Raw genomic sequence first — 24239 nt, forward strand, 5'->3', positions numbered from 1 at the left:
TCATTTGGGACACATCGGGACTAGTGCATTTTGGCCCTATTAAGCGGCTGCCTCAATTATCCAAAGTTTCACGTAAGTAGTTAAAAATACAATGTAACCCCCCCTTTACAATTAGTTCACTGTACAATCAAATCACGTTAGGACGACCTCAGCATAGTAAAGTACCGTTCACTAAACGAAGTAAAGTAAGCACCAGTCATCGTGATCACGTTTGTGAATTGAATTTTAATTCTATTAAACAGCGATTCTAATTAGCGAAAATAGGAGGAATATTATCCACAGGCTATAAAAGCAAAGATATATTAAGCACAAATTTACCCTTTATTACCTTACCAATTAAAAAATTAAATGATACGTGAAAATCGGAAGAATATACATGATAATCGGAATAATTAATACGTGCTGTAATATGTACATATGAACTAGTTGACATTTCTGTTCACTGACATTTGTGGGTGGGGGGTTAAAATTTAAAACAGTAAAAAGATAAGCAATCAATAACAAAGAACACAGCACACACAAATTGCAAGTAACACAATATGCACAAGTGAGAACAGAGTAGCGAGTTACAAAGCTTTAAAAATACGAATGAAGAGAAGATCCGAAAATTAATTTTTTTATATGATTGAAGATTTCATGGAAGTGTAAACACATTTCACCATAATAACCCACAGAATTCCACCTGTCAGTATTATCGCAAATTCAGTAAGATCGAGTTTACTGTCCGTTTATGATAGATTTCACTAACAGAAAAGCTTAATAAACAGGTGACTGCTAATTGTTTTATGGTTGTGACCTCCAGAATTTCAACTGAACCATGTGGTACCGTCGGAGACAATCATAGGGTAATCTCCAGTGCTGCGGTCTCCTGTCCCAATTAAGTGAAGTAAACCCTGGCTATTTTCTCGATTGGTTTCTATTTTTTAAGATTTGCCCCAATTAACCGGAATCCACTGTACTATATTAAACCAAGTTAAAAGACGAAAGATATAACAATTTTATTGCATAACTCTACATTCAAACTGGGAAATTCTAATGTCCTATATATCTGTGGCTATATTTTTTTTTTTAGTCTGCAAGCTTTTCCGTGTGTTCATTATTATTATCAATCTTTTCCATTCAAGCTTCTTCCATGGTTATTCTCTTCTGTAAATAGCAGTATATATACACACACAAATAAACTGATTAAATTTCACACAATAAGTCAGAAATCATATAGAGATATGGAGGTCATTATCCCACTGTACAAGGCAATTTTAAGACCACATTTGGAATACCATGTCCAAGTATTAGGAGCCCACTGAAAAAAGTCATTGAGCTTCTTTAAAGGATCCAAAAAAAGGCTTGCATGGTGGAATCAGCAAAAGGACAACTAACTGTACAAGGAAAGACTAATTATATCAACTGCAGAGTTTGGCAACCAAGCACCTTAGAGGAGATCCGATTGAAGTTTATAAGGCTCTGAGAGGGGGGGGGGAGGTTAATAAAAATGAATGAAGGCAAAATTTTCACTGTTCTAAAGAATTCTAGAACTAGAGGCCATAAATTCAAATTACAGGGGCAGAGGTTTGAATTAGATTGTAGCAAGTTTTCTTTTAGCCAATTGGTTTTTTTTTGGCTGATTCTACATAAGCTCATACGCTTGCTTTCTTGTATCACATGCCTCCTTTACTACTACTACACTTTAACTAGAGGCAACTTTTCTTAAAACAGGTTGATTATTGGAACAAGTTGTCTTTGCATGTAGTTGAGGTTGACATATTGAAGAAATTCAAAGGTCAGTTTGGATAATTAACTGTGTGAGGAGAGAAATGCATAATTTGTATTTTCTTATCTACTTTTTCCCCACTCTTTCTTCCTAGTACTATATGGCTAATACTAATACACTATAGAATTCTGTAGTTTGGAATCTTGTTGAAGCGCAAACTATAGACTGTCCAAGCCACTTGTTTTGTTTCCTGCAAAGTCTAAAATACAAAATAAAAAGAATAATCTAGAAGGTTTACACATTGTCTTACTGTTGTTAAAGGACATGTGGGGATTAATTTTTGAATGTTCCCTCTGTATTTTATAAAATTTGTTAAAACTGTCAAGAATGGTTTTCATAAAGCTAATTTTATGTTTATAAAATCTTTTTAATCTAATAGTTATAATTGTCAGTTATTAAGTCATTTATTTTCCAGTTCACATGTAAAAATCAGACTTTTTGGCTAAAGGCAAATTTTCTCCCATGCCACCACTCCTGAGTTAAAGCAAAATAATTGTAGACCTGTTTTAAGAAAAGTTGCCTCTAGTTAAAGTGTAGTAGTAGTAGTAAAGGAGGCATGTGATACAAGAAAGCAAGCGTATGAGCTTATGTAGCATCAGCCAAAAAAAAACCAATTTCACACATCCATTCATCTAAAAGTTTGTCCACTTCCTCCTTGAATTTATTTAAGCTGTCAACTTCCACAACAACAGATGGAAGTTTCTTCCAGCAATTAACCACCCGCTGGCTAAAGTTAAATTTCCACCAGTCTTTCCTCAATTTGAATTTATGCCCCCCCCCCAGGTTCGTAATCTCAGCAAGCAGAAGAATCCCATCAGAATTCAGCGTGCTCAATCCATTCAAGGGCTTATACACCTCAATCAGATCACCTCACAGGTGCCTAGTCTCCAGCTGCTGCAATTTGCAGAACTTAAGCCTTTCTTGGTAAGAGGAACCCCTCATTCCCCTCACCAATCCTGTTGCCCTTCTCTGTACACGCTCAAGCAACCCAACACCCTTCCTAAAATGAGGCCTCCAGACCTGTACGCAGTACTCAAGCCATGGCCAAACCATTGCTTTATATAAAGGGATAATCACCTCCTTTTTCCTACTAGCAAAATTCTTGTATATCATTAACAATACCCCATGAGCTGCTCTGGCAGCCTGTCTGCATTGCTCAGTAAACCATATCTGACTGCACAATTACTCCCAGATCTTTTTCATTTTCTACCTCCCTAAGTGTAGTACCACACAGTTGGTACGTTTCTCTGGGATTACTTCTACCCATATGCAGTACTTTGCATTTGTCAATGTTAAACTTCAGTTGCCACTTCTCAGCCCATCTGCCCAAATTTTTTACATCCTGTTGCATAGCACACTGCCATTACTGTCATTAACAATCCTGCCAACCTTTGTATCATCTGCAAACTTCAACATTAAGCCTGATACACCTTCATCAATGTCATTGATAAATATACAAAACAACAGTGGGCCCAACACTGAACCCTGGGGGACTCTACTAATAATATTAGTCCACGAAGAGCAGCGTCCATTGATTACCACTCTTCTGTCTTCTCCCACTCAACCACCCTTTTATCCATTTACAACTTACCGTAATACCATACTGCTCCAATTTGTACAGCAGTCTTCCATGCGCAATAAACTATTAAGATAATTTAACACTAAGCCTTGTAGAATCAGAAAGTTTATATAGATTTTTTTTTTTTTTTTTTATTATGTGAACCCCAAACACGAGAGGTATTAGAACCTATAGTACTTACGTGCTTGGGTTGGAGGTTCAGAAGACGAAAGAAGATATTTGTTGACATTGGACTTGAACTTCTGTAGATTGTAATTTTCAGGAAATACGTATGAAGGAAGGTTGTTCCAGAAAATGGCAGTTGAATGAATAAATGAGGAAGATGAAAAGTTGGTTCTGTGTGTTTTGATGTTGGACAGTAAATGGATGTTGGCTGGTGGCAGCACGTGTTCGGACTGTTTTGAAAGAGAGAGCAGAAATTATAGAAGCCAATTCAGAAGAACAGTGCCCATGGAAGTATCTGTAGAAGAGGCATGCAGCAGAAACAGTACGTCTATGAGAAAGCGAGTGGAGAGACTCTGTTAGAGATGAATCATTAATTAACCTAACTGCCCTCTTCTGAATGGAATCAAGAAGCCCGAGAGAGGTTTTGGGGGCATCACCCCAGATGTGAGAACAATATTCCATGGCTGGGCGGATTTGCGATTTATACAGAGTGAGCAGCTGTTTGGAAGAAAAGTAACACCGAGAGAAAAAGTGAAAACCAAGTTTTTTAGATGCAGAGGAAGCAATATTTGTAATGTGCTTGTGCCAAGAGAAAGAGATTAGAAGTCAGGGTAATCCCCAAAAGAGATATATCATTTTGCCTAGAAATCGGAGTGTCACTAAAGATAAGCATAGGAGCAGAAGAATCCTTTTTGCAAGATATAAGACAAGACTGAGTTTTAGAACGGTTGAAATCAACTAAGTTGTCTTTGCCCCACTGGAGAATTACCTGAAGATCGGCATTTGAGGAATTGGTAGCAGATATTCTAGAAGTTGAAGCTGATTGAGCAGGACAAGGTTTCTCAAAATGGAAAGTGGAATGCAATGTGCTATCATCGGCAAAACTATGGATAGGATTTCCAGTCAATGGAAGAAGGTCATTAATATGCAAGAGAAAAAGAGTGGGGGAAAGAACTGAACCTTGGGGGACACCGGCATTAGTGGAAAAGTTAGAAGACAGAGGGCCATCTACCATCACCCTCAGTGAGCAATCAGAGAGAAAACTGGATAACCAATTACTAAAAACAGTTGGCAAACCATAAGATGGAAGCTTGTTTAGAAGACCTTTATGCCAAACATGATCAAAAGCCTTTGAAATGTCAAGAGCAACTACTTGTGTTTCACCGAACCTTTCCATTGAATTTGTCCATAAATGGGTAACATAAGCCAGAATATCACCAGTGGATCGACACTGACGGAATCCATACTGGCGATCGTTGATCAGATGGAAGGTTTCTAGGTAGTTTAAGAGTTGGCAGTTAATTGATTTCTCCATTACTTTTAGAAAGAGTAGAAGTAATTGCAATGGGACGATAAATTGGATGGGAGGGATTTGTCACCCTTTTTAGGAACTGGCTGGATATGAGCAAATTTCCAAGCAGAAGGAAAAACACCTTTGGAATAAGAAAGTGAAAAAAGGTGGCAAAAAATAGAAGTAAGTTGAGGGGCACAGGTTTTGAGAACAAGTGGAGAAATACCATCAGGACCTGGAGGTTTCTTAGCATCAAGATTCTTCAAAATCCTTCTGATATCCTTTTGACGGAAGACCACAGGAGGCATTGAATGGAGCGTGTTGAGAAAGGTGGGAGGGGTTTTACCAATATATAGATTTAAAGAGGGATTAAATAAATATATAGATGTGGTGAAAATATAACTAGTGACTCTTTTTTAAATTATTTATCATGAACTCTATAAGCTTCCTTCCTTTCATCATTCTGTCATATTAATACTAGTACTGGCACTTTGGTATGGCAGTTCAACATTAAAGTGAGTCATTGTATGTTAAATTTAAAAATTATACTGTATGTGTAAATAATTTCTTTTAATATTCTTTTCCAGTTTACGTATGTGTTTTGTTTTTGAATATGCTTGGTGCTATGGCTCTTCTGTTTTCTGAAAGAAATGGAACTGTGTTTGGCTTGTCACTTTTGGCACTGTTACTTTTCACACCTCTATCATTTGTCTGCTGGTTTCGACCCCTTTACAAAGCATTCAGGTAAGCTTAAAATTAATCAGTTTTTTAAAGCTCTGTTAATGGCATTATTTAGTGCATTTGCAGCATTGCTACATTGTTGAATTTTAAGACAAACTGAAGTTTTTAAGTTAGCATCATTATTATAACATCTCATATCGAAGTCTTCTGTTATTTATATACTCAGTTGAGTTATCACTATACAGATGGCACCATTTCGAAGCTATTTGGTCTCTCATCAGTGGACAGGTAGGTATACAGAGATATGAGCTGACAACCCAGTTGTGACTTATTTACACAATATGAGAGATGTCAAAAGGTATTCTTCTTAGACTAATAAAATTTCTGGACTGGAAATCTCAAACTATGATGTTATTTAGTGCAATTATATCATTACTACGTAGTTGAGTTTTAAGACAAGTTTGTTCATTAGGTATCATTATTATAAATATCTTTGAAACAATGTTATTTGGGTGGTGGTACTCAACTGAGAAGAGTTATTGTTGTTATTTGTTTGGTTTTTTAAGGAGCATTAGCAACTAAGGCCATATTGCCCCGGGAATATGTGGTGGTCATTCCCTGACCTTTCCACATCCTCCATATTTGGTAGTGACGGGCTCGTACCCCGGTCTAATCAAGGAGCGTGTGCTACGCACTGCTGCTCCTTCCCACCTGGCTACGGAGGTGCCACTGAAAAGAGAATAAATAACAGCAGACTTCTCAGCGAGGATGTGTTACTTATTTGAAGTATAAAGAGGAAGGCAACTCAATCATTGTGAAGCATTTCACAATATGAAATGCTATAATAATGATGCAATTATACTAAATAATACCGTAGTTCAAATTTTACATAGTGTGAGTCTTTCTGCTCTAAACTCTTATTAGCTAAATTTAATTTAATTTATAGCTAATAAGATTAGCTTATTAGTTTTATTTATAACTTACTGTTTACCAATTTGGTAAATCAATACAATAAAGCGTTAACCACGTATCGTAAAAACGACTACATTACTATGGTTCAGTTGAAGGAATTGAAGTCCAGAACAAACAATATTCCTGCACTTTTCGGTCAGGTAAAATTACACAAGACTGGATTTCCTATTCGACCTATTGTTTCCTACAGGAACTCGGCATTTTCAGCCTTAGCCACACATGTATATAACAATATAAAACCTTTTAGACAGATTATACAATTTGAGATTAAGAACTACGATACATTATTTAATAATCTTAAAGACTGTAGACTCGGCGACAATGACAATTTATTCTCACTAGGTGTTACCTCATTATATACGAATGTAAACGTTGAATACACATTAGAGATTATTTGGGATATGTTAAATAAAAACTCGACACAGATTATACGAAGCTGCCTATTAAGGAAATTTTTCACTTAATTAAACTGTTAGTTGAGGCTAACTACAACACCTTTCCAGACAAGGTGTACAAACAAATTTTTGGATTACCAATGGGTTTGAGCCTGAGTGGCTTAATGTCAGAGATCTATCTCTCAACGATTGAGCAGATACATTTGACACCTTTTCGTCCCCGTATCACATACTATGGGAGGTATTTAGACGATGTTGTAGTTATTACCGATAATAGTACTATCCAAGACATTTTACATTTGTTTAATAATATTCATTCTAGACTCAAATTTACATTGGAAAGGGAAGATACAGATACAAAGTCATTAAATTTTCTAAATTTCACGTTTACCCAAGACTCAAATAAAATACAATTTAGCATCTATCGAAGATCCACAAACACCGGTATGCTTCTACATTATAATAGCTATCACCCTTTCACCTACAAAAGATCGATTATCTTTAATCAATTTCTAAATGCCTATAAATATTCAACAACGGTTTCTGCTTTGGACTCAGAAATCCAAATATTAACTAGTAGATTCTTAAACAGGGGTTATTCCATTACCACAATAAATCGAATTAGGGTACAAGCTAAGGATAGGATACAAAATACTACACCAATCAACAATAGTAATAGCAAAAAATACTTTATTTCTGTCCCATGTGTTGAACAGTGGCACAAACAGCTTAACAGATTCTTTAAAGATACCGAATTTAAAATTATAGCTAGGCCTATACGGAAGTTACATACTATACTGAACAATCGCTCGGTTCTTTCCGCGTTCGCAGCACAAATTAATGATCTGGTATACAACATTTCTTGCGATGATTGCGACTCGTCTTACCAAGGTTCGACGCGGTTTTCTCTTGATATTCATGTAAATCAACACGAAGCCTCAGTTCATGCTTCTCGTTCAGCAGCGTCAGAATTAGCCTTTCATGCCATTAACGAAAAACATACTTTTTTATTTAACGAGGCCAAAATACTTAACGTTCAACGTAATTATACACGACTATTAATTGCAGAAACGTTTGAAATTAAATTACATGAGAATTCTGTTAATGTTCGGCGGCCATATTTGATCTCTGAAGCGTGGACGTTTACGCGCATGCACGAAGACATATAATCACTATTTAAGTTGCAGATTTAACCCGATTCGGTAATTTTCATTCCTGTGATCACAACATACGGTCGAAAAGCGTTGTTGGCTTCAGGAAGGAAAATCGTTTTGAATATTTTCGTTAGATTCTTTTATTGCGTTAATTTGATTTTTAATTGTTTTAAATTGATTTTGAATTGTGTTAAATTGATTTTAATTATTTATATTTTACTTTAATGTACCGGTAAGTTGTCGGTTTTTTTCGTTTTTTCCATTTTAATTTCTGGAGGGTATCATACGGAAGTGTTCTACGTACTATATTGAAGTAAACTCCTCTTATTATTTTACTAATATTATTATCAACGTAGAACATATTGAGTATTACAGCTCTGATTCATACTATCTAATTTATTTTATTTTATTTTTTTTTTTTATTTATTTATTATTTTTTTTTTTTTGCGCAAATTTTTTCAGCAGGGATAAGGAGGTGATTATCCCATTGTTTGAAGCAGTGGTTTAGGCTGCACCTTGAGCACTACATACAGGTCTGGATGCATTTTAGTAATTGTTGGTAGGGATGCAAAAAAGAGAGCAGTCCCCTCTAATAATTTTTGTTTTTCTTTGAAGTTATTCAAACTACCTGCTGGCTGAAGGAAAACCTCTGCACATCTGACCAAAAACAATCCTTTCCCAATTTGAATTTATGCTCCCTTGTGTGTAGTTTGAGCATGAGGACAGATTCCATCAGCATTGAGCTTACTCAATCCATTCAAATCCTTATAAACACCTCAGTCAAAATCTCCAAATACTGCAGTTTGCAGAACTGAGGCCTCTCCTGGTAAGAGGACTATTTGTTCCTCTCAATCTTTTTGTTGCTGTCTGCACCCATTCCAGCAAATCCACATCCTTCTTAAAATGAGGCTTCCAGAGCTATGTGCTTCCAGACCTCAAGATGCAGTTGAACCATTGCTTATACAACAGTGTAATCAGCTCCTTATCCCTACTGGTAAAAATACTATATAATATTGACAAAGCTGATAATGGGCAGTAGTCAATTACAGTACAGCCTCGATATAACACAGGTGTTAGGTGACAACTTTAATACCCATATCATAGCCGAAAAATTTTTACTATCCCCCCCCAGCTTTTTTTATTTACATAATTACGCTTTACTTAGTAAATAAATACTTTATTTACTAATGTTTTATGAATAGACAAAAAGACTAAGTATTAAAGGTTATATCATTCTCTTTACAATCTAATAACACACAATGCTGTTATGGACTTAGATTTTATGCATCTGTTCTGCAATTCATGTAATTCATTTAACAGAACTGATGACGGCTTTTTTTTTTTTTTTTTTTTTTTTTTTTTTTTTTTTCAGTACAAAATTTTTAATAGTGATCAGATGAAATAAATGAAGGTGTTCACTGTCACTCTGACATTCTACCCATGCCATCACCTCATTAATGTTTTCAAGCACTTTGTTAATTTCTGGTGCTATTTCCTTATACAAGTCTTCCATGTTATCTTCTGAATCACATGCTATATCACTGGCCCTCTATTTATCGATTGTCTTTCCACTGTTCACAGAGGCTGCAATTTCTTCCTCACTCATGTAATGCATAACTAGAGCTTCTGCATTCACCACAATCCAAGCATCCAGGTCATTTGCTCCAAGGTTGCCACCAAGTACAATTACAAGAAGTCTTTGCTTCTTGTTCTGAAAATGCTGCTAATTCAAGGTTATCATTAGTAATCTCATCTTTTCCAATAAATATTTTCCAGCAGTTTTCAATTGCTGTTGAGCTTACTTTCTCCCATGCTAATCCAATATTGTATGCAACATCTTTTAGTGTTAATGTTTTCAGAAATTCTAGAAATGGAATTTCTGAGTTCACAATATCAGCAAGTAACTCACAACAGTAGTAGTAGTAGTGGCATGTGATGCAAGAAAGCAAGTGTATGAGCTTATGTAGCATCAGCCAAAAAAAAAAAAAAAAAAAATTCAAAACCAATCCCCTCTAAATATTTATCCAGTTCCTCCTTAAATTTATTTAACCTATCAACTTCCACAACGACAGATGGAAGTTTGTTCCAGCAATTAACCACCCGCTGGCTTAAAGGCAAATTTCTGCACATCTATTCTACATCTGTCCTTCCTCACTTTCAATTTATGCCCCCTTAGGTTCATAATCTGAGCAAGTGGAAGAATCCCATCAGAATTCAATGTGCTCAACCCATTCAAGGCCTTATACACCTCAATCAGATCACTGCGCAGGTGCCTAGTCTCCAGCTGCTGCAATTTGCAGAACTTCTCCTGGTAAGAGGATCCCTTAATTCCCCGCACCAATCTTGTTGCCCTTCTCTGTCACGCTCAAGCAAATCTACATCCTTCCTAAAATGAGGCCTCCATACCTGCACACAGTACTCAAGGCATGGCCTGACCATTGCCTTATACAGAGGGACAATCACCTCCTTTTCCCTGCTAACAAAATTCCTGTATATCATTGACAACACCCCATGACCTGCCCTGGCAGCCTGTCTGCATTACTCAGAAAACTTCATATCTGACTGCACAATTACTCCCAGGTCTTTTTCGTTTTCTACCTCCTTAAGTGTAGTACCACACAGTTGGTATGTTTCTCTGGGGTTACTTCTACCCATATGCAGTACTTTGCATTTATCAATGTTAAACTTCAGTTGCCACTTCTCAGCCCATCTGCCCAAATTTTCTAGATCCTGTTGCAGTAATACACTGCCATCACTGTCATTAACAACCCTGCCAACCTTTGTATCATCTGCAAACTTCACTAAGCCTGATATACCTTTGAGGCTTTGAAGGCTCGAATAATGCCCTTGATCAGTGGGCTAAATTAGTGCAGTTGTATTCCTTGGCAGGGGTCCAACAGTAACATTGCCTTTTCTTTTAAGTTTTTTGGAAAGCGAGTGATGCCTCGCCAATGGTGCTAACTTACTTTCAAACCTTAAAGCAAAAATATCACTCCTCATCCAAGTTTTGGAGCTAGTTTTAAAAGTCAAGTACATGTTGATGTATCTGTGATTTTTATTGTGATGTGCATAAAACACCAGGGACTTTGTCTTTTATTGATGCACAATAGCTTTAGCTTTTGATTTCCAGTCTTATTTGTGCATGGTAACACAGTAATTTTCTTTTTGTTAGTTTTCATGCACACTTTTTGGGTGCCTTTTTAATATCCAATTACAGCCACTCCCCAACTTACGTAATACTTGACTTACGGAAAATCAACTTTACATAAGTTTTTGATGGCCGGTGCAAACTTAAAAAAAATCGTGGAAACATATTTTGCATCCCATAGGAATGAATGGAGGTATCGTGAAAATATCATAATGTGAACCCAATAACACTTTTTTTTTTTTTTTTTTTTTTGGTAATTCATTCCAAGACCTCGGAAGTTGAAATTTTCAGTATATAACTAAGCTATTTATCTCTCTAAAAGGTCATTTTTATAATGGAAATTTCACTACACTTTCATCGTCATCATGTGTTCTGTTATAAGAATAAATTTTTAATGCCTTTGTGATATTTTTCTAAAACACCATTTTATTGAAATTTGCAGTTTCCGATTTATTGGGCTTTTATATTAACACAATCTATTATAAATGGTTAGTAAACTCGATCTTATTGCATTTGCGATAATCCCGATAACTGGAATTCTGTGGGTTTTTACATTACGGTATTATGGTGAAATGAGTTCCTCTTCACTGAAACCTTCAATCATAAAAAACAAATTTTCAGAATCTTCTCTTCATTCCTATTTACTTATTACAATGATGAAGAGAAAGGGACCAACGGAAAGTGCAAGTGCTGGCAGTGCTAGGAAATGAAACAAAATTCATTTCGAAATGAAGATGATTAATTAAGAATTACGAGGCAGGACAAAGTTTGTCATCTATTGCACAGAATTAGGTCTTGCTGCTTCAATAGTGAATACTATTTTAAGAGACAGTGTGCATATAAAAGAACATGTTAAAGGATCAACACATTTAAGATCAGCAGTGATCACAAAACAGGTGCTATATTGAAGATGGAAAATCTATTAATTACATAATACTCGACATAATAATTACTTACTATTAATTACATAATAAAAAAGTCAATCAGATTCAGAAGCGAGTGCCCCTGAGTCCAGTGGCTATTCAAACAAAAGCAAGTATTTATGAAGATATTAAAGATAAGTACAGCGAACCCCAAGCCACATTTATCATAATGCAATAGTGGTTTAATATCATAATACTGTTGTTTACAAAACAACATTATGTAACACGCTTGAAAGGTAGCTGTATTCCTCTACAGCGGTAGCTGTTTGTAATTGGCCTTCCACTGATATATTCTTGCATTGCATCTCTAGCTGAGGGAGAAACTGTTTGTCTATAGTAATTAGTCTCTGATGAATCTAGAGTAATTTTTGTAAACAACAGTTTACAAAAATTACTCTGTATTGAATATACCAAAGTGAATATACAGCTAATTTTCCCTCTTGGAAATGCTGTAATAGTATGTACAGTAGATGCGAGCATATATAGTATTCACTTTTTTTCAGTTTCCAATATGAAACTGAACACACCATTTTTTTTTTTTTTTATTAGATTGGAAAAGTTTTGATTTAATTTAATTAAATTTAATTTTTTTTAGTTGAGAAATGTAATTTTGTGTTAATGTCACTTTAAATTTAGTTAAAATAAATTTCTGAAAATTAAGAACATACTGAGAGAAACTAAAAATAGTTTTATTTTTCAATGCAGGAGTGACAGTTCTTTCAACTTCATGGTGTTCTTCTTCGTATTTTTTTTCCAATTTGTGCTTTCAGTGATCTATGCAGTAGGCATTCCAAATTTTGGCTCATGGTAATGTTTTAATCTTTGCTTAAAGTTAATGTTATTTATTTTTTGTTTATTTGAATACTTGATATTTGAATATTTTATTTTCACTTTGTATATTTAGAACTTATCCAATAGTGACTATTTCTCAGTATTAAAAAAAATATGATCCATAATATTATGCATGTACTAATATTACTTACTTGTTAGTTTACTAAGCAGAATTGGCTAATTCTTTTTGAATTAATAAATGGCACTGAAAACAGGAAAGGCTTCAAGAAGAGAATTCTAATATTTAATGACATTAGCATTAGTAGAGGCATATGATGCACGAAAGCAAGCTTATACAGAATCAACCAAAAAAAAAAATTCCATTTAACCATCCATTCACTCCAGAAGTGTGTCCAGCTCTTCCTTGAATTTATTTAAGCTGTCAACTTCCACAACAACAGATGGAGGTTTGTTCCAGCAATTAACCACCTATTGGCTAAAGGCAAACTTCAACACATCTGTTCTACAACTGTCCTTACTCAATTTGAATTTATGCCCCTCAGGTGTGTAATCTGTGCAAGAGGAAACTCCCATCAGCATTGAGCTTGCTCAAACCATTCAAGGCCTTGTACACCTCAATTAGAAGCCTTTCTTGGTAAGAGCAACCCTTTGTTCCCTTCACGGATCCTGTTGTCCTTCTCTGTACTCATTCCAGCAGCTCTACAACCTTCCTAAAATGAAGCCTCCAGACCTGTATGCAGTACTCAGGGTGTGGCCTGACCATTGCCTTATACCAACGGTGGCCAACAAGTCAATCGCGATCTACCAGTCGATCACGGATTTAATTTCGGTCGATCACAACAAATTTTAAATATACAGTCATCCCTCGATTTGTGCATCTTGTGCAATGTAATTTTGAGATGGTAGATCGCGGCACATTTTGAAGGAAAAAAGTAGATCACATCATAAATTAAGTAGGCCACTCCTGCCTTATACAAAGCAATAATCACCTCCTTGTTTATCCCTGCTAGTAAAATTCCTGTATATCGTTGATAAGACCCCATGAGCTGCTCTGGCAGCCTGTCTGCACTGCTCAGAAAACTTCATATCTGATTGCACAATTACTTTTAAACAGTCCTACCCAGATGCACAATGCCAAATGTATTTTATTCAAATGCAAGTAGTTCCCGCTTTACGGGGTTTTTTTTTTTTTTTTTTTTTTTGAAGTATCAACAAAATCGAAAATACAAACATTAATTGCAATAAATAAATGCTAAACATTCATAAATACAGCATTTCAAACCATGCACGTAGCTATACGATACAGTACTATTAAGCGTACATTTGTTTGTAAGACAAAGAAATGTACGCTTAAGTAAATGTAGATAAGAAGGGATGTCAACTGTTACAGAATTTTGGAAAGACTTTCCATATTTTAGATGCATTCAAAATAACAAAATAAGCATGGGACAAAATTACAGAGAAGAACATGAAGCCTGTTTGGAATAAACTCTGTCATTAGTTTATTGATAACTTTGAAGGATTTCAAGAATTGGCAGAGATCATACAAAATGAAACGGAAGCGGTCGTAAATGTTGCTAACCAATTACAGCTTGAGGTTTCTTCAACTGACGTCACGGATCTGCTTCAAGTACACAATGGAGAGCTCACAAAATATGTGAGCTTATGCATGCTATTGTGAAATTTATAAAGAAAAGAGAAGACTGTCTCTTGGAAACAAACGACTCTTGAAGCATTTCTGAAGATGACGACTCCATGTGCTTCCAACAACAAATGCCAAGCCAACAATGAGTGATGAACCACCAACTAGTCGATGATTATGACAAATAAACATTCTTTAACATTTGCATGACATAAATAATTTATTATTATAATTTGCTTAATTTTAAAGGTTATGTTTTCATTTCTTTGGATAAATAAATCATTGTTTAAGCATAAACTATTGTTTTGTTGAACTTTATTTAACATTACTGTGGTCAAATTTCATTTTTTAAGAATATAACCCCTGTTTTTAACAATACGTCTATGGGATATAAATTCCCGCTTTACGGGCTTGCATTAGGAACGCATTAACTCGTAAAGTCGGGAACTATCTGTATATACAGCATGGTTTGTACAGTTCTAAAAATTCCTTAAAGAAAAGTCCTAGTGGTGGACTTGACAATTAAGAGGAACTTATATCTAATCCCTTCTAGTAAGAAATTTGTCATTATCATCACCTCAGAGTGTCAGAGTGCTAATTTGTGGATAGATTATATACAAGAGTTGTTCTTGACTCTTGGTTTGTGACAGAACATTAATAAATTTAAAATAAAAAGAACTGATTCTTATGACCAGTGGGAAGTATATTGAGAAACAATGGTATACAGGTAACTTTCTCTCGAGTTTAATATACATGTTTTTGCATATATGCAATAATTTCTAGCTAATGTGAATCTGTGATCAGTCCACTTATTGAAAAGTCCACCACTAGAACTTTTCTTTAAGGAATTTTTAGAACTGCACAAACTATGCTGTGTGTATTTGAATAAAACATTTGGCATTGTACATATGGGTAGGACTGTTTAAAAAATTCATCCCACAATAAACCAATATCATATGATCTCCCATTCATCCAAAAGATAACCTGTGTCTGCCCATATACAGGCCTCAGTCACATTTTGCCACCATGGTGAATAAAAAGCAGTAATAATGTACTACAAATTAAGAATAAAAAGCAGTGTATACACTGCTTTTTATTCTTAATTTGTTTATTTTTGTTTATGTTTGTTTATTATTAATAATAAGTTTAAAGCACTCTTCGTGTTCTAGTCATTCAGATGATTTTGAAGCATTTAAATGTGGGCATAACTTATAGTTATGCTTATAAGTGTTCACTTATAAGTGAACATGTGGGGGAGAAAAATAGTCTGGTCTAGATTGGAACCCAGTCTTATTTATTTTTTTATTAAATTTTTCTTTTCTCATACTAAATTTTGCACATATGAACATGCCCTTTCATTTTCAAAATTTGAAATACTGCAAAAAGTTGTACTAAAATTTTTACATTTACAAAATTTCTAAGCCACAAAACTAAAATTTATTGATAGATTGTGTTGCTGTTGTGGTGTTGTTTTTGTGCTCATTATAGCACCAGTATTTCTGGAAAGAAAGAAAAAATTAGAACAAGTATGCACCTAAAACTAGAAAGTACTGTAACCATTAGAAGAGAAGATGATTAAATGTAATAATGGAAAAAAACTAATGGAAAATAACCATAGTTTTGGTATGAATTGTTGAACTATTGCAACAATTATTAGATTGGAAAAGTTTTAATTTTGTGGTTGGAGGATCAGAATTAGAAATGCTGATATGTTTTAGTTTAATTCAGGAAAAGACTAAGTCCCTATGATGATGTTAAGGATAAATGTGGAAAAGTTCTAGTGAAGGCATATTTAGTACTAGTCATGGTTAGTACATATGAGGTTTAAGGCTAGAAATAGTCTTCATAATATTATTGTGAGTGGTGAGATCAGTACAGTCAACATTGCGACAAGAGGTTTTCCTGAGACTTTGGCAGAGATAATTAATGGGGAGGGGGGGGGGACAGGAAGGATATGATGTACATAGCATTTTCAGTGTAGACAAAATGTATGTATATTTGAAAAGGATGCCTGAAAGAGCATATATTACCAAAGAGGAGAAGCGTGTGCCTGGATTTTATGATATCTAGAGACTCTCCAACACTCCTGCTGAGTTATAATGTAGCTGGTGGTTGCAAACTTAAATCTTTGTTGATCTACCATTCAGAATCTGAGGGCCTTCAAAGGATTATGGAAATTCTGTAAGAAGTTGCCTTTCAAGGTCTTCTTGGTGATTGGTAATGTCCCCAGGCATCCCCTCCCTTTCCATAATAATCTTCACCCTAACATTAAGGCCCCCCCCAGCCTAATACACGATATCACTCATTCAGTCTGTGGATCAGGTCATCTTTGCAACATTTAAGGTCTAATATTTCAGAATAACAGAAGGGGATAGTGGAATAATGTTTGAGAAGTTTTAGAAAGGCTGTATTTTAAAAGCTGTAAAGAACATTGATAATACCTAGAATGAAATTAAAAAACAGATATGAATGCAGTGTGGAAGAAAGCATGGAGACAGTGATGTGGAAAGCAATGTGTGAAGCTGATGTTCAGGAATTTATTGATAGCCAAAGAAAGGAGGTCACCAACTGAGAATTGGTGGAACTTCTGTCTAAACAGCAAGAAGTCAGTGGAAGAAATGACACAGCTAACCCAATCTGTTCAATTGCAAAGATATGGCTAATGGTTTTAGCCTCTGTGAAGGAGGTCTTGTGTTCAACACTTTCCAAAGTTTCCAAAGAAATGACACAACATACCCAATGTGTTCAGTTGCAAAGATATAGCTAATGGTTTTAGCCTCTGTGAGGAGGCCTTGTATTCAACACTTTCCAAAGTTTCTTCAGGTGTTTGAGATGTTCTTGCCTACTACAGGATCGTATATGAGGCAAAAAAAAAATCTTCAGATAACCCATGATACTTTCAAGAGCCTAGTAGCTACAGAATCAGTACTCTACAACAGATTCTACTACTTTTAAAGTCCTCAGAAGTCCATAAACAGTTTCTTCGGATACCGGTGACCCCCAACTATTAACCCCACCTTCCTCTTCCAGTTAACCATCATTTATCATAAAGCAAAACGTCACTAATATTAATAGTTTATATACAATAAAATACAGTACATTGCGCATATAATGTAATTGGTATCTACAGGAATCAAATTCAACTTGCAAACTTTTCAACCTACAAATGAACCTCAGGAATGCATTAAGTTCATAAAATCATAATTATCTAATACAGCGTATCAATTTGAGAGTTGAGACATGATACATGTTGACACTGGACTTTAATTTCTGTAGAATACGATTTTCAGAAAATACATAATGAAGAAATATTGTTCCGAAGAACAGAAGTAGAAAGAATAAATGAAGAAAAGTTAAGAGTTTGGAGTTGAAATGGTGATGTTACCTATTTATTTTACTACACTCAAGATGAGTATAGTAAAATAAAATTAAATAGATTGTACTGTAATTATAAATTGATATTGATTAATTCTTCAACATTTATGGACCCCAACACAGATATCTAAATGAGAATGGATGTTCAATAGTTGGTGCACACATTTGGAATACTTTGAAAGTGGTGAATGAAAATTCTAATTCAGAACAGTACCCATAGAAATATCAGTAGAAAAGACATTAGCCATATGGTGCAAGGAAGCCTGAGGCTTATGCTGCACCAGCCAAAAAAAAATTTGAGTACAGAGGGGAGAGAGAGAGAGAGAGAGAGGGGAGAGAGAGAGGGGGGAGGGGGAGGGGGAGAGAGAGAGAGAGAGAGAGAGAGAGAATCACCAAAAAAGAGAATGATGATATCCAGTTCTGTACCCTGGATGTGCCAAGCCCATACTCACCAGATGTGACCCTCTGGGGTAAATATGGGGAATGAAGTGAGAATTAAAAATTATTTATCAACCCCATTGGACAGATTCTAAGAGTTTAAAAGAAATTTTGAGGACACCATCTGAGATTCAGGAAAAAATAAATTTCTGCGGTAGGGCAGGATTGTGATTTGCACAGAAAAACTGTTTAAAAGAAAAAGTGATGCCAAGAGAACAGTAAAAATAATATTTTTGATGTGCTTATGCCAAAAAAAAGTTAAAAATCAAGGTTATCCCCAGTAAAAATATGATCTCTGAAGATCTTTGAGTTGTTGAAGATAAGTATAGAAGTAGCAGCCAAATCTTAGGTGAGAAATAAATTAGTAGGTTTCAAAATAACTAAGCTTAACGAAGCTTTTTTTTATTCCCCACTGAAGAATTACCTGGAGATCATTTAAAAAAAACTAGAAATATCAATGGAAAAGGCATGCAGCAGAAATTGAATGCCCTTTATGTTGTTGTTTGGTTTTTAGGAGCATTAGCAACTAAGGCCATATTGCTCCGGGAATGTGCAGTGGTCATTCTCTAACCTTTCCGCATCCTCTGTATTTAGTGGTCATGGGCTCGAGCCCTGGTCTAATCAAGAAGCGTGTGCCACACGCTGCTGCAATGCCCTTTATAGGGAAGAGTTTGTGAGAATCATTTCACAAACTAGTTGTAGCCATCAGGTTGAACAGATGAAGGTTTGTCAAACTGCCAAGTAGAATGTAGTGTCCTGTGATCAGCAAAACTATAGATGGGATTTTCAGTCAATGGAAGGAGATCATTAATATACAGGAGGAAAAGAGTAGATGAAAGAATAGTACTTCATTTAACTCCAGCTTTAATTAAAAAGTTAGACACAGGCTATATGCCATCACAGGGAAAATTGTCTACCCATTCACAAAAGTTCAAGCTAGTGGGAGTGCCATGGCTCTAGAGAGAACTGAGGGGGCATTGTCCACCGAATATGGCCTTATGAGATGTACGGCTTGTTTAATGTTTGCGGAGCTATCAGGAATAGGACATGATATTGCCAAGGGGGATGTCATGGTGTGTGCTCAGTATAAGGGGTGTGAGGATGAGGATATTAGGTAACAGTTCAGCATTGTCATGGGCCTTTATGAAAGCTTGAAGAACAGGGTGGATGCCCTCAAAGGAATTAAATTGGGGGCCCACCAATCTCTTAGCTGCCTACGTCAACACAAGAGCTTTTGCACTTGATCATCAGCAACACAACAGCAACCCCCAAGGTGGAATGCACTGGTCCCAGAAGATCTCATTGTTGTCAATGACTGTTATCAGAGATACAGGAAATATACTGTGCAAAAAGGATAGGTGGAATAGGACCAGGGTATGTTTGCCAGGGGAAAAAGTTGTTGTTGTAGAGCAGATATCATCTTTTAAGGGTGCAAAAGGTGATATTGTTGTACATGTTGGCACTAACGACATTAAGAGTAGGAAATCTTCAGACTTACCAAGTACAGGGCACTGTTGGAAAAAAAAAAAAAGTCACAAGTTAGGGTTAAATTTGAAAGTGCCTGCAATTCTGCCCAGACACAATAGGAGGGAGTATATGATGAGAGCTTTATTGATCAATTCAGTCCTGGAAATATTGCAAGGCTCATGGTGTAGAATTTTTCTCAACATGGTCTGTGCTTGTTAACAGGAGAGACTGCTTCTATAGGGATGGGATACACCTAGATAGAAAGGGTTCAAGAATATGTGCTGATGTTATCGAGACAGTGTAAAGTGGGGCCGTAAACTGCTAGATTGGGGGGATACACAGACTAATAGATTAACAATGGCCACAGGCCATTGTTAATCTTTTAGTCTGTGTATTGATTCTTGCACTGTTTCTATTGAAATAAGCAGCAGCCTTGAAAGCAAGGTGCTGGGGATTTCAAGAACTGCTGGGAGTCATCATGAAACAAGTAAATACATGGGATGGGTTAGGGTAACCAAGAGTAAGAACAGCTGCATGTATGCTTGCATATACACCATTGCTAGGAGTACAGGAATGGGATACACTTAAATAGAAAGGGTGCAAGAATATTTGCTGATGCTATCGAGGCAGTGTTAGGTGGGTCGGAAAACTGCAAGATTGGGGTGATTCGCAGACTAAAAGATTAACTGGTCCGCAGACAGAGGCGAAAGTGATTCTTACACTGCTTCTATTGTAATGAGCAGTAGCTTAGAGAGCAAGTTGCTGGAAGTCATGGAACAAGTAAATACATGTGCTGTGTTAGGGTAACTAAGGGTAAGAACAAGTACATGTATACTTGCATATACACCATTGCTAGGAGTATAGTAAATAAATTTGGTGAATTTGAAGTGCTGGTCATGACATCAAATGCAGACAATTGTAGTTATTTCAGAGACATGGTGTCACTCAAATATAAGGGATGCAGAATTTGAATATGGGGAGTACAATGTATACAGAAAGGACAAACAGAACTTGTTGGCTTATGTTCTTAGTTGAGAAGAATATTAAATCTAAGGCAATGCATCCAATTGACTTAAGTGACATGTGCAATGTTCAGTCAGTTTGCTGTTATATAAGCACTGGGAAAACAAAATTGAGAGTAGAAGTGTGTTATAGACCTAATGACTGTGATGAGTACACCAAACAGCTATACAAGGAAATAGTGGGCCAGCAAATCAAAATGTCTTTTATGATGGAGGATTTTAAATTTCCAGATATTGACTGGAACTTGTGGGTTGGTCACTCACTCACTAGCATTAGTAGTGGCATATGATGCAAGAAAGCAAGTGCATGAGCTTATAAGCATTAGCCAAAAAAAAAACTTCCCATTTCACCTATCCATTTGCTCTAAAACTTTGTCTAGTTCTTCCTTGAATCTATCTAAGCTATCAACTTCCACAACAACAGATTGAAGTCTGTTCCTGCAATCAACCACTCACTGGCTTAGGACAAATTACCACACATCTATTCTGCAACTGTTTTCTACAGCAGCATGAGCAGTAATACTCTTGATCTGATTATCAACAGTGATTATTCATACATTAAGAATCTGCAGATAAAAGAACCACTAGATGGCAATGATCATAGTTTTTAAAAGTTAATGCAGACCCTAAGATAAGATCCTGTTTAAAAGCCCTTTATGCCAAACACATTTATAAGCCTGGAAAATGTTGAAAGCAACTGCTTGAGTTTTCACACACTTACACTTTTACTTTGTTTGTCCAGAGATTATTAACATAAGCCAAGATATTGCCAGTGGAATTCATATTGCTAGTAATTTGTCAGACGGAAAATTTCAAGATAACAGTAGAAGTTAATGAATTTCTCCATTACTTTGAAAGGAATTGAGTTGAGCACAATAAGATGATAATTGTAATTTGAGCACCATCTGGATATGAACAAACTTCCATGCCGAAGGAAAAACACCATTGGAATTAGTGCAATAAGGTGCCAAGAAACAAGGGTTAACTCTGGAGCGCAGGTGTTAAGAACAGGTGGAGAAATGGCATCAGGTTGTTCAGAATTTTTTTAATGTCTTTCCTTAGAAAACCAAGGGCATGTGAATCCAATGTCCCAAGTATGATAGAAGGAGATTTACCTGGTCTTAGGCATGTGAATCTAGCATAGGGTTAGCATACAGCAGAAGGACTTGGCTACCTTTGTCATCACTGTCCTTGTCCAAGATGTAATGTGTCAACTGTTACTTCATGATGTGGTTAATTATAACCAAACATTATAACAATAATTTCAAACTAAATTGTTAGTTGCTTGTTGTTGGTGTGAATTGGCTTAACAGTGGTCACTTGGACTAATTTCAACTGAGCAGTGAGTGGGTTGATACATTACATCTCAAACCATCCACCTTCCAAATGCTAACACACTTAGTTCTGCACATGTTTGTGTTTTGCATATGGAATTGATTACAATTTTAATTGTGTAATCTTTGTTGAAAAATTGAGCATTATCCTCTTCTGTCTTAGGACTTGGCTAACACTTTTGAAAAGTTACACATCTCCATTGATGGTATTTGTCCTGATCAGCCCCATCACCACCAAATACGGAGGATGCGGAAAGGTCAGGGAATGACCACCACATATCCCGGAGCAATATGGCCTTAGTTGCTAATGCTCCTAAAAACCAAATAAATAACTAACTCCTGATCAACTTCACTCGGTTTCTGATTCTAAGATCTCCCAGAACTAGATCACTATCTCTGCATCTTATAAGGGAGGAAAGGAAAGCTGAATTCTTCTGACCTCAACCCTGTAGAGCAGTGGTTCTCAACCATTATGCTTCACGTACCCCCCCCCCCCTGGAAATGGGTATGTAACTGGCTTACCTCTTGTATAGATAGCTAAAACTATAGTTATAGTATAACAATGGGAATAAAATAAAACATATATACAGTGGATTCCAGTTATTTGGGCCACCGATTAATCGGGGCAGCAGTTTATTTGGGGCAAATCTTAAAAAAAACAGAAACCAATCAAGAAAATAACCAGGGTTTACTTCGCTTAATTGGGACAGCATGCCGTTTAATCGCGGCAGGAGACCACAGCACTGGAGATTACCCTACGATTGTCTCCAACGGTACCATGTGGTTCGGTCGAAATTCTGGAGGTCACAACCATAAAACAATAAAAACAATTAGCAGTCACCTGTGTATTGGGCTTTTCTGTTAGTGAAATCTATCATAAATGGACAGTAAACTCGATCTTATTGAATTTGCGATAATACCGACAGCTGGAATTCTGTGGGTTATTATGGTGAAATGTGTTTACACTTCCATGAAATCTTCAATCAAATAAAAAAATTAATTTTCAGATCTTCTCTTCATTCCTATTTTTAAAGCTTTGTAACTCGTTGCTCTGTTCTCGTGCGTATCGTGTTACTTGCAATGTGTGTGTGTGTGTGTGTGTGTGTGTGTGTGTGTGTGTGTGTGTGTGTGTGTGTGTGTGTGTGTGTGTGTGTGTGTGTGTGTGTGTGTGTGCGCGCGCGCGCGCACCGTGTTCTTTGTTATTGATTGCTTATCTTTTTGCTGTTTTAAATTTTAACCTCCACCCACAAATGTCAGTGAACAGAAATGTCAACTAGTTCGTATGTACATATTACAGTACGTATTAATTATTCCAATTATCACGTATATTCTTCCGATTTTCATGTATTTTTTAATTGGTAAGGTAATAAAGGATAAGTGCTTAATATATCTTTGCTTTTATAGCCTGTGGATAATATTCCTCCTATTTTCGCTAATTAGAATCGCTGTGTAATAGAATTAAAATTCAATTCACAAACGTGATCACAATGACTGGAGCTTACTGCACATCGTGTAGTGAACGGTACTTTACTATGTTGAGTACGTGATTTTATTGTACTGTGAACCAATTGTAAAAAAATGAGGGGATACATTGTATTTTTAGCTATTTACGTGAAACTTTGGATAATTGGGGCAGCCGCTTAATCGGGCCAAAATGCACTAGTCCCAATGTGTCCCAAATAACCGGAATGGACTGTATATACGTACACATTAAATTTTGTATTCATAAATTACATATATCGATAAACACAAAGAGTGACATAAACAATTTAACAAATCTTATAAAATTATAAACATTTTACTGGGTAATCAGTGAGATGGTTGGAGTTATCTTGCTAAGGTAGAGTCACAGGTCATCTTCAACATCCAGCCTGTTCCTATATTTATTTTTTATAGCATTTTAAGGCGAAAAACCAGTTTCACATAAATAAGTTGTGATGTGAAAGGTAACAAATTTTTGACTGCAATTCTTGACAAAGTCGAATATTCCTTCTCCACTCCATTCCAAAAACTAATCAATGGCTTTTTGGAATGAATGCTTTTTAAACTATTGTCATAAGATATCTCAATCAACTTATCTTTATTGGACAATG

The 24239-nt window shown here is 35.9% G+C and overlaps 1 protein-coding gene across 4 annotated transcripts in view; it reads left to right on the forward strand.

Annotated features, from left to right (window-relative positions):
• LOC150080597 (secretory carrier-associated membrane protein 1-like) overlaps window positions 1–24239 on the forward strand; it is a 200133-nt gene that overhangs the window by 91465 nt on the left and 84429 nt on the right. For all 4 annotated transcript variants that reach the window (XR_016547416.1, XM_090381746.1, XM_090381748.1 and 1 more), the window contains exons 6-7: window positions 5391–5547; window positions 12782–12883. Coding sequence is in view for 3 of the 4 variants with exons in the window: in XM_090381746.1 (XP_090237872.1) it covers window positions 5391–5547; window positions 12782–12883 (259 nt within the window). In the remaining variant the exon portion in view is untranslated. The remainder of the gene's footprint in view (window positions 1–5390; window positions 5548–12781; window positions 12884–24239) is intronic.

This window comes from Mastigoproctus giganteus, chromosome 9 (genome assembly GCF_048544385.1).
Source record: "Mastigoproctus giganteus isolate SK-2022 chromosome 9, ASM4854438v1, whole genome shotgun sequence".
NCBI classification, from domain to species: domain Eukaryota; kingdom Metazoa; phylum Arthropoda; class Arachnida; order Uropygi; family Thelyphonidae; genus Mastigoproctus; species Mastigoproctus giganteus.